Here is a 19526-nt window from a genome sequence, read left to right as displayed (position 1 = left end):
TTACCCAAGACAGTCATGACCTATCCTCTATGCTTGCTTGCAACTGTACAGTTCCAGACACTGTCTGGACACCCCGGAACAAAAATTTTCTGGAGAAACAGCACTTGCACTAATGCTGCAATCCATCATTTGCACTAATGTCATAAGCTGTCTTCAAAACTCCAAAATATGATGGAAGTGTACTGTTAAACCTTTCCATGGGCTTCATGGGCAAATAACTGTGTTCATTTATTCTACGTGCTTGCTTAAGAACATAAATAGAATAAACTGAGAAGTCTTCTTTGTGATATGAACCAAAGTAGATTTTAGTGGGAAAGCAGATGTTTCTGCCCTGCACAAGGGACCTGAACAATGTTTTAACATTCAAAATTATTTTCACATGAGAATTCCCATTTAGAGGTTTCCAGTTTATGGTCACTGATTTCAAGTTAATAAGCAGAAGGGTATTTAACTAAAACATAATACAGAGCTTTGTGAAGTAAAGCTGCTAATCTGATTTAGAATGTTTCATTTCCAGCTCCACAACTCTCAGCTTCCAGTCAGTAGCCTTGCTGAAGGGCTGTGTGTGCCTCAGTTCCTTGAGATACTTCTGTTGTCAGAAATTTGTATCAACAGCACTGATGCAAAGAGCCCACTAACACTCCAATAACGCAAAGTACACATGAAATAAAGCAGATTTAAAAACCATCAAGACAATGCATTTTTCTCATTTATTCAAATCTTCTGCAGGAAGTAAACACTGAAAGATTTAAAAAAACTTCACACTGCAGTATGTACAGTTTTGTGACATCACATGAGGAAATTAATTTCTAATAAAAAAAATGAGACCAGTTAAATTACTGAAGACACATCACAATAAAACTGGTTGTGGTAAAATCCCGAATTCTTATGTATGGCAATGAGAATCAATACTCCTTTGTTTTACAGGGATGGAATAGTCCTGGTACAATATTTCAATTATGCAAAATGGAGTCCTGAACTTACATGACTTATTATAGTTGTATGAGCACTTCATGTTTTAAAAGTAGGTTTGCATTTTTTTTCCAGACCCTTTTGAATTGAAGCACATTCTTTCACAAAGCTAAAATACCACAGCAGAAGTCATGTCCAGAAGTGGAATACTGTTGTGTTTTGAACTGACCTGACTTGTTAAGACATTTTTTTTTTTTTTGCCAACGCACAGATGCACAGGGTCCCCCATGCACTTTTCATGCAGCAGGTAATCACAACTTTAAATAAAAGAATTTTTCTATACATTCTTCCAGACTTGCAACTGTATACATACATGCAAAAGTTTTAAAACCTATGTGATCATATTTACACTTATACATGGAATATACATAACAAAAAAGATTAAAAGGTTTTTTTCCTTTGCATTAGAACAATACAAAATATGTATTTTTCATTAAGGAAACCACTATTTACATCACCTTTTAAAAACCAATTTCAACATATTATAGGCGTAACAAGTCAACATATTTACATTATATATAAATATATATATAATATATACTTACCAGTTTACTCCTCTGTAAGATGTGGCAGAGAACAAACTGGTAATATCATGTCACTGACGTCAATGAGAGCTGTAATACTTTCACCAACATTTAACAGGGAAAATTTAAACCACTCATTTCATTCGTTTAAAAACATTTGTAAATTAAGAATTTAAAAACATCACTAAGAGTAAATGGCTACGAAAAGTAAAAGTTATGGCTGAATTCCCTTTTGATCTCATATAAACTTCTCAAACTGAGCTGCCCAGCTATGTGGTATCGGCAGAGAAGCCCTCCAGCTCCCCACCTTTGATTCTGCGTTACCCACCGTCATTTCCTCAAGCTTTGGCAGAGGACACACTAGAAACCTGGAGATCTGAGTCCCAGACACCTCCCTCTGGAAGGAAAAGGCATATCTGCGTGGCAGTTCCGAGTCAATCCCCAAATCCAGCGGCTTTGGGCGCTCCACCAGGCGCTGGCGACGCCCTCGAGCAAGGCACGGGCACTCCACAGCCCCAACTGCTGCACCCAGCCCTTCCCAGCTCAGAGGGGCTAAATTCAGGTTAAAGCTCCAAGGGGCTGCAATTGCAACTCTAAGCGTGGTATAGAGACAATTCCCTACCTCCCTTCCTCACTGCTCTGACAGCTGGAGGCAGCTTTCCCCCAGCAGTCTCAGCTGGATGTAACTGGGATGTGCTGTCCCCTCCCTCCCTGCTCCTTTGATGGTGACATCGCACACCAGCACCCATTGATCCTGCACCGCTCTGCTGCTGCCAAGATCTGCCAAGACCCCATTCTGCTTTAAATCCATAGCCTAAAGGTCTAGAGGAGACAGGAGTTGTTGAGAGCACCGAGTGCTACTCAAGAGATGACCTTGGTTTGCAATCCATCCACAGGGACTGGTGGAAATCAGGGATCTTAGAGCTGCTTGGGAAAACGTGGCCAGCCCTACCAGTCTCTCCTGGGGCAACAAACCCAGCTCCCACACCCCTCTTTTCTGATGGAAAAGTCCCCAAGGGAAAAAAAACAGCAACTCCTTTTTACTCACTCAGGCTACAAGACGAAAAAAGAATTAAAGAGCCTTTGGTCCTAAGGTGTCAATGCTGTAAAAGTGGATGGGGTAGATTCAAAGAAGACCTCTCTTCCTTAGGGAGGGGGAGAATTCCATGTAGGAGGAGACAGCTGCCCTCTCAGCAGCTGACTGAGCAGTCCCTTGGCATGTCCTGCCCTCTCTCAAGGGCCTCAGCCTTGTTACCTGCTGTTTGAGAATGCAATGTCTACAGGAGATAAGATTCTTCCATGAACATCATGTCCCAAACTTAAATTATTGTATATTAGAGTTTACTGACGTCTGTGAGAATGGCAATACCTTTTCATCAATTAAAAAGAAAGCTAAATCCTTAACTGGTCAAACTGTTAACATTTTAACTTAACTGTTTTATAAAACTTTCAAAACTAAATGTTCAAAAGTATATATTATAACAATAGACTACCCTAGAATAAATACAAAGGTCAGCATATTGCTCGATTCCAGTCTTATTTTTTCTTAGGGTCAGAATCTCTTCCCTACTCTTCATCTCAACTTGACTTTGGAGAAGTTTTTTCAACCAGGTAATTCCACAACCTCTCACGCTGTATTTTTCTGTGGCGCTTTTCAAGCAAATTATAGCCCTGTATTTAGTCTGGGGACCACCTATTATTCTATATTGTATATATTTCCTACCTATATACACATTGTTTCAAGAAAAATAATCAATTAAGACTTTAAAAGACATTTAATGGATGGAAGAAATACCATCTTTTTAATATTTCTGCTGGGTTGACTCATATAAAAAGAATTCAGTTCCACTGTCAATCCAAAATATACTTTATCTCATTAATGATTATTCCATGAGACATCTGAATTGTCATTGGGCCACTTATAAATGCAATATTAAAGACAAACAAAATTTTATTTTTATATTAGACTTCAGACAATGACATTTAAAATGATATTAGATTTGTGTGAAGGTTTTAAAATATAAATCTTCTTTGTACAGCCCATTAATATATTATGCTTCACCGAAATAACATAAAAATATATCTTTAATTGCTCTGTTATTTCTCATAAAAACCAAGGGGAATGTTTTATACCAGATACTGCCAAATATTTGTGTTCCCTAAAAGAAGGTATCCCCCAGAGGGAGGCAAAACAGAATAGTGGTGCATTTTCCAGCTGTCAGATAGGAGAAGTCCCTTTCAGTAGGAACTGCAGTGGAAAGAGGAGGAACTGATCTTGGGATGGGGACAGGGACAAGAAGGAGACAACAGCTTGCTCTGTCCCAGCAAGCCAGGAGTCTGGGAAAAGGATCTCTGAAACCAAACCAGACGGAAAAGAGCAAAATGCCCCGTCACTCATGTCTGCTATGCAGACACGGGATGGACAGAAACAGCAGTTTTGTCATGTCATCGCCTCGCCATGGGGAAAACACACAAAATTAAACCAGAGTGCAGCTTTCATTAACTGTGCAAGCCAACTGCTTAGCTGCTTGCTGATGGCAGACAGGATTATCAGTGAAATCAAGAAGCCACAGAGAACTTCATTTTTTTAAGGGGTGTAAAAAGTTCAGCAAAACTGCTTGCCAATGATTCGTATAATTTAGAAGAACTGGATTTTGTCCTCTTTCTCCCCCCAGAGAAATAAGGGCTGCAAATGGAGTTAACACTGACAGTGCTAACGGGAAAGCAGAGCCATGAGACTCTTCCCCAGCCAGCAATTCTTTTAAGGTGTCTCAGCTCTGACTGCAATTTTCAGTTCCTCCCATCTCAGGCTGATATCGCCAGATGTTACAAATCACAGCACAGGTGGGGATTGAGGAAAAGGGCAGGGAAGGATTTCTCAGACATATCCCACTATCCATTACAGAACATGACAAAACCACAGTTTTATCCTCAGCGCTACCTGAAAATTATTCCAAAGCCAGATTTTCTGCAGTGAAAGGGTAGTGCATTAAAGCATGGATCAGCTGTTCAGAGAGTAATAAATATTGGCAGATTATAGATTCTTTTCCCTTGTTGTAGGAAGAGGCCAACACATTTTTCATTAAAATCCTATTCCATCTTTGAGTGAAAGTCTGATGTGCTGCTTTAGTGCAGCTGGTATTCCTCCACAGGGAAGCAGGATGGTGCTGAACAGACAATTCTGCTCATCCCCTTCACAAGCTTTCCAGCATTTTCCTCACTGAATACATGTCCTAAGCCTTCTCAATCACACTAGTCCCAGAGGCATTTTGGCTTTCCCCTTTCAGGCAGGGAAGTGACAGGAATGTGCCGACAAAAGGACTCATGCAGTACTTGCACGGCCTATGAAAATCTGCCTTTTTTATAAAAACCTAGAAAAAACCCTTAATTCTAACTAGTAACTCATAACTATGGCTAAGAATTCTGAGGAAGGCATTTGTTGAGAGCAGGGCAAGGAAGAAAAATAGATTTTACACCACTATTCTGGCAGGACCACAAACAAGATTTAAAAATAACAATACAAATTTTGGAAGCACTAAAAAATACATTTCAGTGCACTTCAATTATTAACACTGATGCAGGTTTTCCAATATGACGAGCTAATACCTTGGACGGACTGCTCCATTTCTTAAAAGTTATTCTTAAAATTTCACAAAACATATTAAAACATTAAAAAAAAAAAAAAGTACACTTTCTCTATGCTCAGGCTTCAAAAAAATAAGGATTATTTTACAGGGAGGGAGGAAACGCAGCATTACCACCACCTAGGCTGTACGCTTACACTTTATGTTATACCAAAAGCTTGCAGATCCAAATAAGACTCTGATCAAAGAGTACTCATAACTTAATCTGATACATACAGAAACGTCTTGTACAAATTACAACCCTTCTAGTTTTCCTTGTGACAATCTACTGTAAAGCAAATTTTATCTACATGTATTTTAAATAACATCACCAGAAAAATAAAAAGTTTATCAAATGAAAACATGTTTCAATTAGACCATGCTTTTTTTTAAAATCATGCTCAATTTATACAGTAGTCATGTTCATACTCTTTTTTCTTTTTTTTTTTTTTTTAAACAAAGATTCAAAACTGCTGATTGTAAACTCACTGAGGAGGCTGCAGTTTATTCTGGCTCTTTTTTGATTGTTCTCACTTTTTCCAGAAGTCCATGCACTTCTCCATTCACACCACCATGCTGATGAGAGGTGTTACTCCCCATATGGCTGTTGTAAGGGCTTCTTAAGTTACTAAAAGGAGTTTTAAGCTCTGCATCAGATGTCAACTCCTCTTTGATTGTAACACGAGTTGAACTCTCGGTAAATGAAGGTTCATTCCAGATTTCTTTGTCATGTGCTTCTTGGCTGCTGGCAGAGCTGCCACCTTTCTGTAACATGTAGTACAATATTGGGTTGGTTTTGGTCAGTCTTGGAGAGTCTTTCTCGTAATCATTCTTGTCCATGCCCGTGATCACCCATCTGATGGGCCCCTTCTCACTGGGCATGGAACACATGCTAAACTGGTCAGACTCCAGTCTGGACACCGTACTCCCCAAATGTTCGGGGAAGGGGGAGCTGGCAGGACTCTTTACTGCTACAGGATACTGAAATGTTCTGTGATCTACACAATTGTTCTGTTGCACAGGGCTTCCCACCAACGATCTTACGGAAGAAATGGTGAATTCAGGTTTATTGATTGTTGCACTGGTTTTGTTTCCTTTTTTCTTGCCCTCTGTTAGTATGTTATTCCTATGTTGTGACAGATCTCTCTCACAGTTTTCTGAGAGAAGCAGCTGTTTCAACACATTAAAGCCTTTACTATCTCTAGACCAACTCCTATTTTCAGTTTCACTATTTGAACCATGACTTACAGCATATTTAAATTCAGCATCACTTCTGCTGAATTTCAGTTCTTGCTGGTTAAGCAAAGGCCCGTACAGTGCCTCGGTAGGAGAAGCATGATTGTTTCCAGCATCAGATGCATTACTTTTCATCTTTTTTAATGGGCTTTCCAAAGGCTCAGCATGAAGCTTCCTCTTCTTCGGTATTGTGCAAAGACTCTTGGATTCAAGGTGTGTCAGCTCGTTGTTTCGGTGACTCCTGTCCAGCTCATCTGTGGGGTAGTTGTCTTGATTCTGTCTAAGCAACCTACTTAGAAGGCCATTTTTGGAAAAAGAGAAATCTTGAGGTGAAAGAGGCTCAGATTTCACCTCCTCAGATGCTGGAGAAGCAGCTGTGTTTCTCTGCAGCGAATGAACAAACCCTTGGAATTTGTTACCCTTGCATTCTCTTACTTGTTGTGCATTTGAATTATAAGGAACATTTGATTCGTCAGATGGTTCAGTTTTTATTTTCACCGTCACTATTTGCTCATTCAAAGCCTTGTCTGTCTGTTCTTGAGAACTTTCATCTCTTAAAAGCATCCTCTCTTTCTTTTCACTTTTACCTTTATTGGGAGTTCCCAGAAGCAGCTGAAGGACAGTGCGCCTTTCAAGGAGATTTTCTATTTCCGAACCTGGAAGTCCTTGTTCGGCAGGTGCCGGCTGACAACTGAATATTTTGTTATTTTCTTCATGCATACTCAATTTATTCGTAAGCAGAGGGCTGTTCAATCTATCAATCAAGCCCACAGGTTTATCCATGTTCCCTGCCAGCAGCTGTTTGCTAGCTCTTTGTTCCTCACTCGACATGGAACTCTGCATGCCGCACTGAGCCAGGTTTTGCAGCAGCTTGCTGGCACTGAATGCCGAGGAGTTCTGGGGACTATCGGTCCTGCTCAGCTTAGCTCCTTGAATTTCTTTGCTTTTGGACAGGTCTATCAAGTGTTTAGATGCAGAATTCATCAGTCTGTCTGGCTGGATGCTGCAGGCGAAGGGCGGCGAGCTCCGCTTGACAGCCAGCGACTGGTGCGAGAGATTTATAGGAGAGTCTGCTTTTGCAGAAGCCAGCAAGGGTGGAGTGCTTAACGGAGTCATTCGGTTGGCACTGGGACTGTCAGTAACAGGAGTCCTTTTCCCAGTCTGTACAGTGAATTTTGCCACATCAGCTGTACTGTGTGGTCCCTGAGGATCGTTACTCTTGTCTACCTGTTCTTCACTCTTATGCCCAAGTAACAGTTGAAGTAGTGTTACTTTCTGGTGGGGATTCAGCTTAGAAGCTTTTGGAGTGTCTTTCTCTTCCTTGTTCTCTGGACAGGAAGCTTTTGGATCCCAGTTGCGAAGCAAGGACTGAGTCAGGTTATCCAGTGATGCAGGCGGACCTGCATCTGGCTTATCTGTCCTCTGTTTAAAGGATAGGTCTATAGGAAGACAGTTAGAATGGGAGCTTTCATCATCACTGCTGTCTTCTGTAAAGCTGGGATTGTTGTCTGAATACTCATCAACAGTTGTTGGTGTGCTGCTGTCTTCAAAAATGCTGGCTCTCTCACTCTGCTCACGCCCTTTCACGTGCTTGGTGGTATTCTGGCTCTTCAGCAGATGTAAGAGCAAACTGTTGCTGGGAGAGGTTTTCAGGTTACTCTTTTCCACAGTACTTTTGTATCCCAAAGTTTTGGGAGGCGAGTGCATGATTCCCACCGAGCTCTGAAAAGGTGCCATGCTGCCTTTGCCAGTGACTGTTTTGGGGGATGATCCTGCCTGACCATTGAGATGGCTTGTCATTCCTTTGGCCAAACCAAACTGGCCCATGTCCTTCTGAGCGCTTTCTTGTAACCTGGCCATGGCTGCAAGCCTCTCGCTCGCGATCTGACTGGCATTTTGTGCTTTTAGAGCGTGTTCCCTGGAGTACTGCTGCAAGTGGGCCTCGCTGGAGAGCAGCAGAGCCAGCTGGCTGCACGCTACGCTGGGCTTGGGCGAAGCAGCAGGACTGGATCGTTTCTCCACCATGCTTGCAACAGCTTGTAACCTCGCAGCGCACGACAGGGGCTCGTTCATCACCTTGGGGCTGCTCTGCACTGCATGAGGAGATTCTATAAACCTCTCTTTGGGCAGGTTCTTAGTGATGTCAGGCAGGCTGCTGTCCAGCTTCTGATCTTTCGCTTTGCTCTTCTTCAACAGAGTCTTCAGGTGACTGGATGCAACACCATAGCACCTTAAATCTTTCTCCACTTGCAAAGAATCATGGCTAAGAGAATAGCCCTGCTCCTTAAGACTCTGTCTAATCTGCTGTGACAGAGCAACACTCTGCAGCCTAGAGCTGAATGACTGAAGCAAAGAGGCAAGTAATGTGCTATCCTGTTTGCCTTTAGGCACATTTTCAACCATGCCAGCCAACAAAGCTTCCTTTTTTCCATCTAAATCCACAATGGAATCAGACAAGCGCCTTCTCTTTGCTGCATTCCAGTCTTCTGAAGACTGCAACAGTCTTGCTTTTTTGAGGTGCAGCATGCCAGATCCCCGATATGTACTTGTATTAAGAACTGGACCATTACTCTGACAGCTGGGAAATATATTTCCTGAAATCTTAAAGTTTTGATCCTCCCCACTATGCCCAGTGGACTTTTTGTCAACTGCAGTACCTGAGCCTCCTGCTGCTTGATGCATTAGTAATCCTTCTAGGTAAGTTAGAACAACAGAATCCTGGTGCATCTCAGAGCCAAGCTCTTCTCCATGAGTCATGTTCAATAAAAGTTTCCAAAAAGGCTCTGTTTCTGTTCACTTCAAAGACTAGTTTTGCTCAATCAAGATGCAGAGTTAATAACAGGTAGATGTCTACAGTGTTTTCTCAGAGACTTTCAGAAACAATAGAAAGTGTATTATCCTAGGCAGGCTTCTCCCAGTGTACACTGTTTGATGACCCACGTTTCCAATCATAGCAATCAGCTGATATCTAGGGTATTTATGGACGATGTCTAGGAGGAGCACTCAAAACATGGTTTCCCAGAAAAAAAGTTCCATTAAGTATTTGCTGCCTTCTTTCTTCAGGAGGCCAGCTTGCTTTTCTTCCTTTTCCATCTCCACCAAGCACATAAAAGTCCTAAGTCAGAAACACAAAACAGAAAGAAAATATTTAGGATTAAGATGTAATTGCATAAGACATTTTCTCCTTTGAAAAAAAAATCCAAACCCAACCCCCCACGCGTTGTCATAGGCAGAGATTCAGGATACATAAACAACACACACATTTCAGGAGAAACTAGAAATCAAAAAAGGGACAAAATACATGGAAATTAAAGAACTTCATGAAAACAATTTGAGATGAAATCTTATATAAAAATTAAGCTTACTTATCATAAGCACAGCTACTACAAGCCTTCACTGAATTTCACTATTCTGCAGCTAATAATAAGGAATAGCAAACCTCAAAGGAAAATCTTGAATCACTCTAAAGACAGTTTTTAAAAAATCCATTGAATTTTACTTCACAGTGGCATGAACTTTTCTTCTGTAAATGTAAATAAACAGGACACACAGCCTATCACTCTTAAATTGAACTAATAGGAAAAGGTAGGCCTAAAGTCAGTATTTAGCTTCACATTGCATATATTTCCAAATAACAAAATAGCATCATATAGATGAATACATTTTTGTTTGGCAGCTGGATCATACTGCTGAAAGGAGAAACAAAGCTGTTGGTGCTGCCCAGGACTATGCACCAATGCAAAATCCAGCATGGTAACACAACAGGGGTGAAAGGTGTTGTTCTTACAACACCCAAACACCAAATGTTATTGGAACAATCATGTGATAACAGTGGGGAAAAGGTTGCTTCTGCTCCTGATGCAAATAAATCCTGGACTCAAAATCCTCCCTTCCCTGGAGGATTTTCACCTTTATGTTCTTTCTGCACATGAAACATACCATGGCAAAACTGAACCAAACCAATTCTTCCCTGAAAACTTGTTATTCTTCAAGAGTGCATAATATCTCTACTAAATACTTTTTTTGATGGAGCAGTGTGGAATAAAAAGCTGATTTAAAATGCTTGTGCTGGATGCATCTCTTCAGTTTCCCTCACAGGGCTGGTCAATGGCAGCACGAACATTTCAGTCACCACAGCTCAATAGTGAGATCATTACACCACACATGCATCCTCCTTCACTCATTCAGTACTAAACTGGCATAAATATTCAACATGAGCAAAGGTAAGTGTCCTTCTGCATATTGAACTCTGCAATTTGCTTTCATGGCCTAAAACTCCATTGAAAACTTGTATTTACAAGTTTAAAAGGGATGTACATAGATGAAATCCTTGCCTCCTTAAAGTGAATGAATATTTTATGATTTATTTCCCAGAGGCAAGTTTTTAATTCAATACCTACAGGCAACTAGAAATCAGAAAATAATCAGATCTTAAAAATGTAAAGAATAAGAACTACTAAATAGCTGTAATGTTAACCATCCTTAATCTCCCAGGGCAAATATTCCCTTACTTGATTTTAAGTCCTCTAGAAAAAGTCTAAAAATGGAGCTATCTTAAAAAAAACCCCATACCCAAAACAAATGCAAACAAAAAATCTAACCAGCAAAGCACTGTAGTATAAATGTGTATATCCATGCATTTAAATATCAAATGCAAAGCTGTTAGCTATTATTGAGGTCTCAGTACTTCTCTCAGAAATATATGTCCACATTAACCATCATTTACATAATTACCTGTAGAAACAGTGTTCCTTCAAACATGAAGCAACTCAAATGTAGATTCAGCTAACTGAAAATTATTGATCATCTTACTGTTCTTTCAAAAACTTTTGTACCTCTGTGTGAGCTTCTGCAGAGTTTCAACACAAAACAGAATAAAAAAGATCACAAATAACAAATCTCCAAAAAAAAAAAAACAAAAAACCAAAACAAAACAAGATTTCCAATGAAAACATCAAATATCCAGCAACAGCCATACAATTAGACTAATTTCCTCAAACATTTATCTGAGGAATATATTTTTCCAGCTTCCAAAAGTTAACTGTTTATCTGCAACCAATTTTTCATGTCTCAAATGGCAATGAAACTGACAGTATGCTGTTATTAACACGGCACTTGATATCCTCTGAATTGCATTTAAGATAATAAAATTGAAATTGTCAGGATTTCTGACTATCCAGTAAAAGCAAGGATTGCAGGTCAACTTTAAGATAGAGTCCCAAACAAATGCACCATTAAGCCAATATTCAGTACAACCTTACTCACTACACCTTTGGGTAATTAAAAAAAGACAATGTATTTATGCAAATCCCTCAGGAACTCCAAAAGCCTCTTGCAGGAGATGACACTGGTAGCCAGTACAGTTTATATACAATAACTACTCTAAGAAGTGTTTTTCCACCTTTTTCATTTTTTATTTTATTTTAATTACCCAGTGCTAGGGAAATACTGTTAAATTTAATGAAATCAGGTTGCTGCAAAGAAGCTTCTTTAAAGAGAATGAAATCTTGAAAGCACTTAACACATTAGAACAGGACATCAGCAATCCTTTTAAAAAGCCTCTATTGATCTAGTGCTGTAAGAGGTATTACAGTGTTAAAATCTCACATAACAATGTTCATCTGAGGTGTAGTCATGCCAAATCCAAACCAGTTTTGGAAATTAATGTTCAGCAGGACACTAAGGCAATCATTTAGTTTCTAAATACATATACAGACTGCACAAAAGAACTTCCCAAGACCCACTGAAATGTTAATATTCTTTCTTGAAATTAAATATTTAAGAAATTACCAGAGCAGTGGTAAGGAAAAAGGAAAAAATGTTACAGAAAAGACAGAAAGAAAGACAAAGGAAAAGTCATACAACAACAGATTTCATATTTCCCAGTAAGGGCTGAAGCAACTGCTAAGATCTACAAATCTGTAGACCTAAAGATTATATTTAATTACTGACAAAATGGATTGGTAAGTTAACTACTCTAAATGCACTCTTTTTTTGTCACTTCTACTATCTTCTCCCAGACTTCTGTACCATGTGAAATAAACAACCCAATTGCTGTGCAGAACCTCCAGGAGCACTCACTGTTTACAGCTCATTAAGCCATGTTTACCTAGGCAAAACTAAAGCAGCAGCAGAATCCACAGCACAAATGCTGTAACCTGGAGTGTAACCTGGTGAGACACTCCCCAAGCGAGGAACACTAGGAGAAATCACTTCTTCAGCCTTTTAAAATGTGCCTTAAGGAGAAACTGTAGGCAGTATAGGGAAAATAAGGGAATATTAAAATGTTCACTGTACTGCATACATCCAGAATATTAATTCCACTTTTGCACTTGCTGAAGTTTTTCTTTGTTTGTAAACTACAAATATATTTATCCACCACAAAGATTTTAAAAGTGTAATAACAACAAACTAAGATCTTTTGCTTACCATGAAATATTACTGCTGCAAAAGATAAAGAAATCTGACAACACAGCTTGTAATATGTTAAAGCATAACAGAACCAATTTCTTTCTGCTCCTGAATATTTGGTTTTGATTTTTAAGGAATTCTTTGAATGAATGAAAACCTCAACTGCAAAACCTAACTGGAGACTAAACAAACAGCAGACTTTTACTTCATCCATTAGATATGCAGTTCCTGCTGTTTAAGAAATTATAGACAGTTCACAATTTAACTAGCAAAATCACATTTGTAAGACATTTTTCCAATATCCCAGACTAACAATTCCAGTTAAATCCTTTTGCTAAATGGAACAGAGAGCCACAGTAAATTAAAAACATTAGACTAGCATTATTTGAGTACGAGGGTTGCATAATCTATTGGGTAATTCAAAAAACTTAGTATTATCAAGGTGTCTTCTTCTGCAGTCTCAATTCAAGATCATAGGAAAAAAATCTTAACAGAAACCATTAAGGTATTCATTTAGGAAACTGGCAATGGCTAGCAGATTGCCCACATGAACATTTATTAGAAGACACATTACCCAAACTCACACACATTGTTAGAATGATTAACAGAGGCTGAGATTAGTGTACGTTCACACAGATAAAACATTTTTATTAACTACATTTTTAGAGTTCTTTCATGATGATTAAACTCTTGTAACAATTTTATGTTCTGTTTTTGAGATGAATCAAAATATGCATTTGTAAAGCTAAAATCAAACTGGTCTGTGAAATAAAAATCTTCAGTTATTTCATAAATTTGGTGTTCTACTGCTTAGCCTTACTACTGGAAGAACCAAAAAAAGTCTCTTACTACTTCACTGACTTCCCACTCTCGTATTCCCAAGTGTAAAGGCTCCAGCCCACCACATCAGCCAATGGCTCAGACTGTCATTTTAATTATTACAGATTTGAGGAATGCAGTACAGTGATTACAGTGGCTGCTTGGGATCCAGGGGTCCAATTACTCACTGTGCTCCAGACAAGCTGGCTGACTTCTGGTTTTACTTCTCTGTACCCTGTTTTCCCAGATGGAGTAATAATAGATGGAAACTTCAGAAAATAATTGAGGATTAATATATTTAAGGCTGCATGTTACTCAGCAGCTCCAGTACCAGCACCAAGTAAGTACCTAAAACACAGGATTTCAAGTGATTCCCCATCCTTATGGCTGCCTGCAGTGAAATGTTAAAGAACACAATGAAATTAGGATCTCAAAAAAAGAATTCCTAGATGCACTGGGAATTGCAGCAGAATCTTGCAGTGAACTAAGAATGAGTGGGGGTAACGAGACGTATTGTCCCAGAATTATTTTGTTACTAAGCTCAATTTGCACACCTTTGATTTCAGCAGGAAGGATGTTTTCAGAATGCTGGTAAAAGCACTTCAGTCTTAAATTGGCTCTTTTTGCAAAGGTTCTGAGCAGCAAAACAGCGCTGATCAACAAACCTGGCACCAAATGCACAGAGCTGCACAAACGAGCAGGTACTTCAAGGACACTTAAGCACGTGCTTTAAGAGAATAAAGTATTTAAGTGCTTTGCTTCCCGAAATCCACGCTTTATTTGTGTCACAAATCTGTTCAGATGAATGGAGCAGCTGAGACCTCTTCATAGTTTTGATTCAGGCAGCCAAGACATTTTGAAGGTTCCCTTTGCAAACGCAGTTTAGAAAAAGACAAAAAAAATATAAAAAAATAAAAAAAGGCAGAAATGATCAGAAGCGGGGAGCAAAACTCAGCAATAAGTGGGTGAATTCTACCACAGCTGCACTCAAAAGAACTTGGGAATCCAGAAGCCTTTTTGTACAACTAATTCATTTAAATAAAATAAATCAGACTCCTCTCCTGCAACTGTAGGGTATCAGTTTGAGAAAGCAAAAATAAGCTTCTTCCCAGGAGCCTGGCACACTATTCACTCCTCCCAGGCTTGCTGCCTGACTCCAAAAGACATTTTAAACATGGGAAGGATAGCCTATCCCTTTCAGACAGCTCAGTCAGGAGAGGGCACATGAGGAATCGTGTTGCTCCTGCTGCTGCCAGGAATTCTGCAGAGCCTCGGAGCCCAGCAGAGCTGGCATTCCCTGAGCATCCTGAGCTGGGGCTGTTCCCTCCAGGCTGGCACGGAGCACACGGAGCATCCATCGCTCCCTCTGCGAAAACACCCCTTGGATAATGCAGGATTAGCAACAGCCACGGCTCCACGGCCAAATTCTGCACGAGCACAGGAAAGGAAAAGCCTTTTCCCCTGTGTTTTGTTAAGCTCTGTGCTGCCAAGCCCAGCCCCGACCTGACTTTTAAGTTTTGGACAGCAGAAAGAGGTGTTTTCTTCACTATGGGGATGGGGTGTGTACATAGGATCAGACCCAAACCAGTCTGATCAAAACCTTCTGATTATTTTAGCAGTTCCAGTAATAGGATTTTGAAACATACTAGAGCAAGCCAATTCCATAACAGATGATGAAACAGCTCAAAATGATGCAAAAGCTACTGTTTTTACGAAAGCACACAAACCCTGAGTAACTGAGAAATCTTTAAGTCACACAAAATCGACAGAAACACAGAACCAAGAGCACAGCAGGCACAAGACACAGCTTTTCCTCTGAGAATAAGACCTGACAGACCACTGGACTGAAATGTTAGTGAAACAACAACTGAGTGGGGAAGAAAAAACCCCAACTGTTCTCGTGGTAGAGACTACTTAGATTTACTTCAGCTTTTAAGAGACCCTAAAATGTAAATGGTGATCACTGCCGTTGTTAATAGTGGCGCCAGAGACACATAAGGAAGGGGAGGCTGTTCCTACACATTCCATTTGGGGTGTGGAAAGGGGGATTCGGTCGCCTCATCTCAAATGTCCCTCCACTCCTCAGATTTCACATGGGATTCTCCAGTCCGGGAATCTGTGACTCACTCAGACCACGGAACACCACCCCATGACAACAACGAGGAGCTTTGGGATGGTACGTAATATTTATCGAGGGGGAACACAACATTTCCAGCGTGTGCTGAAACGAGGTGTGGAAGTGTCAGGGAGATTTCCATCCCCATGCAGAGGGCTGCTTGGGGAGGCTGTGCACCCTGCCAGCAGAGACATAAAAGTCAGAATGCTGTGGCAAAGCATTGCCACATGGAAAACCCGAATTCTGAGCACTGCTGGCTACACTGGGACACATCCAATGCTGGTGCTCAACCCATCCCAGCCACATCTTCCAGACTGTGCACAGCTTGCAACAGGCAGACATTTCTCCCCAAGTTACATGTGACTTGTTTTTTAATATCTTACTTCATAAACATATCAGTAAGGAGTGGGAAAGAAATTGACAATAAGCAAAAAAAAAAAAAAAACCACCAAAAAAAAGCCATAACAAAAAGCCAAACCGACCAACCAAAACCCTACCTGACAAATAAAAAACATCCCTCATCTAACAGTACCCCAAACCCAATGAAACCCAAAAAATATATGAAGTACCCAGGGAGGAGGAAATGGGGAGCAGACAATTGCCTTGAAAGGTGAGTTTGGGAAAGCCTTAGTAGCAGCTCTCCAAGGTTTACAAGTACACTTAAGCATCATACACAGCTTAATCCAAATCTGGCCTGCACGTCAAAACCTCCTGCTGGAAAGTTCTGCACAGTTCACAGACGAAACACGTGTGGCCATTTTTCGTGCTGTGACACTCTTAAAACAACAGTTCAGCCTACCTTAAGTAAGTATTTCTTGCTCTAACAGGTACAAGAACAGAGCATCACAGAAATCATCACTCCTAGATGCAGAATACCCCATGCTGTTCATATAATTTATGATTCATCTGGTGTTTCACCAGACATTTCAGTCAATTCCTTACCCAGGCTCACGCACATATATTTGTTCTTACAAATACTACTGGAGGAATAGCTATTTTTTTTTTCTCTAATGGTATTGTAAAGCACATCTTTGAGTTCACTTGTTCATTACGGTCTGCTAACACTCTAAGCACAAACTTAGAAATGCACTCTCTGCCAAGTCTTTGCTAATCATAAGGAATGAGGAAGAACAGACATTCAAATTACAACCATCACCTGGGAAGGAAGCAAGTATTTGACAGCTAAACCTGTCCCATCAGTCACTGCCCAGTGGTCTTCTGCTGCTGAGGACAAAAAGGGCAGAAACTAAAAGGTTATGCAGAGAAGTTACATCTCCACCACACATCCATTAATGACAGGGATCCAGAAACAGCATGTAGCACTGATCTCAACTAACCTGAGAAAGGATGCTAATCCAAGCTCAGAAATACAGTGAGCAGAAGCACTTTTGGTTGAGTCTTCTTATTCAAGAGACCAAGAACAAAAAACATACAAAAATCTATACAAAGATTTATTTTCAGAACAGAGGAGGACAATATACAACAGAATGGACAGAGGATGCACCTTTCCAATGTTTGGTAAGCCACTTGCCTATAAAAAAAGCAATTAAAAGGAAACTCAACCAGATTTCCATTCCCTCTGACACCTACAAAACCAAATCACTGATTATGCATTAAACTCTACATCAACTCCCCAAGAATGAAATGTGATTAATATACAGTGAAGAAATCAATGTCCTCTCCTGGGCAATCATGCTTTTGAGTTATGATCAATGCCTGAAGATAATGCATTTCCACACAACTCTGACCTTCTGCTTGTTGGAGGGATCTAAAGATACAGGCATTTATTGATAGCAGTGCACTAAAATGGTGTATTTCTTGGAATAACTATGTTAGGTGGTTTGGCATATATTAAGTCGCTTTATGTTATTTTAACCAAGAATTGGTTTCAGATGTCAAAGTGCAACAAAGGACTAAAAAGTAATGCACAGCATTTTATTGACAGTAATAGCTATGTTTCACTTGGGACCAAGCATCTCATGGTTATGAATGAAAAGCACTTTGAAGACTTCTCAGCAGAATAGGTTTCAGCTAACTGAACACAAATACACAGGAATTCCAGGCAAGGTAAAATACAGGATCTCAGTCACATAGCATTCAACTATATGTAAAACCCCCATAAATCCACATTAGAGACACAGATGATTTTGGTTTGGGTTTCCTTTTTTTTTTTTTTTTTAAAGTGAGTGGAAGGAACACTACAGCTTTTGCTATAATAGGAGATTTCAGTTTATTGTGAATTATGTTTACAAAGCTTGTGGACATAAAAAAGGCTCATATACCTACATTTAAGTGGGAAAGGGAAAATCTGCATTAGCAAGATGGTCTCTACTAGCTCAATTCCAATAAAATTATGATTTTTTTTCTCTCCAAAATAGTAATAAAGCCAAGTGAAATTCAAGATAAAACGTAAGTACCAGCTTTAGTGAAACCTTGGGAAAAGAGGCTCATAACATCCTATAAAGACATAAGGACAAAGAGTCCTTATCACAATGCCAGAGTTAATCGAAAAACATTCACAACATAAATCCCTAAGTAAAATATTAAAAGGACTTGAAGTCATACAGATGTATACAGAGATGATTGTCCGACTCTCACACATAAAGAACAAGACTGTACCTCACCCCTAGCCATAAGTCAAATCAGAACAATTAAAATACCAACTTAACTCAAAACCAGTGAAAATCGTATTTACTGCCACAAAGGCATAGCAAAAACAACTGACAGCTGGGAAGGGGAAGTGATTAACTATCCCTCACTGTAAGGACATACACTTTGAAATAATTTCTTAAAATTTATGCTGATAACAGTGCCATGCATTTTAAGAAGATAATATGCCACCACAAATTTGTGGAAAAGAAACATTTTGTCTGTTTTTAAGGAGTTCTTAATGGAGGAAACAATTGCAATAGCAAAAAAATAAAGCTACTTATTGTTTGTTCCATTACTGTCGAGAGAGTTAAAACAGGTGTTTATGCCAAATTAAAAAGTATAAAACAAAGCAACATAGATGTGTGACTGATTTTTGAAGAAAGCATGTGATTTTCTACACAAAACAACATTACCCCAGAAATAAAAGACCTGCTAAAAATAAATCTATTACTCCATATTGCACATAAGTATTGGCTAATTTGGGACCCTATTTCACAATTCCTCTGAAACCAACAACCTCAGTTGGGCTTTATGAACCCGTATGCCCAAAGTGCCCTTGTGACACCAACCAGCTCTGCTGCCCTGTGTGCTCGTGTTTAAAGAAGGGCTGTGCTCAAGAGCCTGCTGAGTGCACATGGCACACAGCTCCCACAAGGCAAGCCAGACTAAGGACCTCGGCAGAGTCCAAAGAAACCCCAAGGATCCTGCCAGCCAAGAACTGGTTTTGCAGTTCTCCCTGTGGGAAAACGGGATTACAAGTGGCATGAGGAAGGACAAAGAGCAGGGGCTACTTTCACTGCTAAACTTCACCCAATGCCAAAAAAAAAAGCACAGCCACTGGTGAGATGCTTGAAGAGAAAACCTCACCTCCAGGCAGAAGGCCCATGCTGAATTTAGAAGAGTTTACTGGTAAGCTAAAGATGCCTTTGGAAGAACCATCTCCTAAAAGAACAACAATGTCAATGTCTTCAAACCCACTGAAATCTGAAAAGATGACTGAAAACTTAACTGACCCAAGTATTTTAATATTTATATTTTACTAAGGTATCCTATGAAGCAGGAGTATAAATCCTATTAAACTGAACTTAGTTTGTCCATCCCTAAAATAGATTTGACATACAAACACAAACACAAGGTCAAGGTCACAGATCAGCAAGAAAGATTACAAAGAGG

The 19526-nt window shown here is 39.8% G+C and overlaps 1 protein-coding gene across 2 annotated transcripts in view; it reads right to left on the bottom strand.

Moving 5' to 3' along the window:
* Positions 1 to 691: 691 nt before the first annotated feature.
* The window catches only part of NRIP1 (nuclear receptor interacting protein 1), a 73485-nt gene continuing 54650 nt past the window's right edge, over positions 692 to 19526 (bottom strand). For both annotated transcript variants that reach the window (XM_014872987.2, XM_014872990.2), the window contains one exon: positions 692 to 9470. In XM_014872987.2, the coding sequence (XP_014728473.2) occupies positions 5624 to 9112 (3489 nt within the window). In that variant the 5' untranslated portion in view covers positions 9113 to 9470 and the 3' untranslated portion in view covers positions 692 to 5623. The remainder of the gene's footprint in view (positions 9471 to 19526) is intronic.

The sequence above is a fragment of the Sturnus vulgaris genome, chromosome 2 (assembly GCF_052056855.1).
Source record: "Sturnus vulgaris isolate bStuVul1 chromosome 2, bStuVul1.hap1, whole genome shotgun sequence".
In the NCBI taxonomy this organism is placed as follows: domain Eukaryota; kingdom Metazoa; phylum Chordata; class Aves; order Passeriformes; family Sturnidae; genus Sturnus; species Sturnus vulgaris.
Note: the sequence above shows the minus strand (reverse complement) of the source record. Positions and strands in the feature narration are given on the sequence as shown.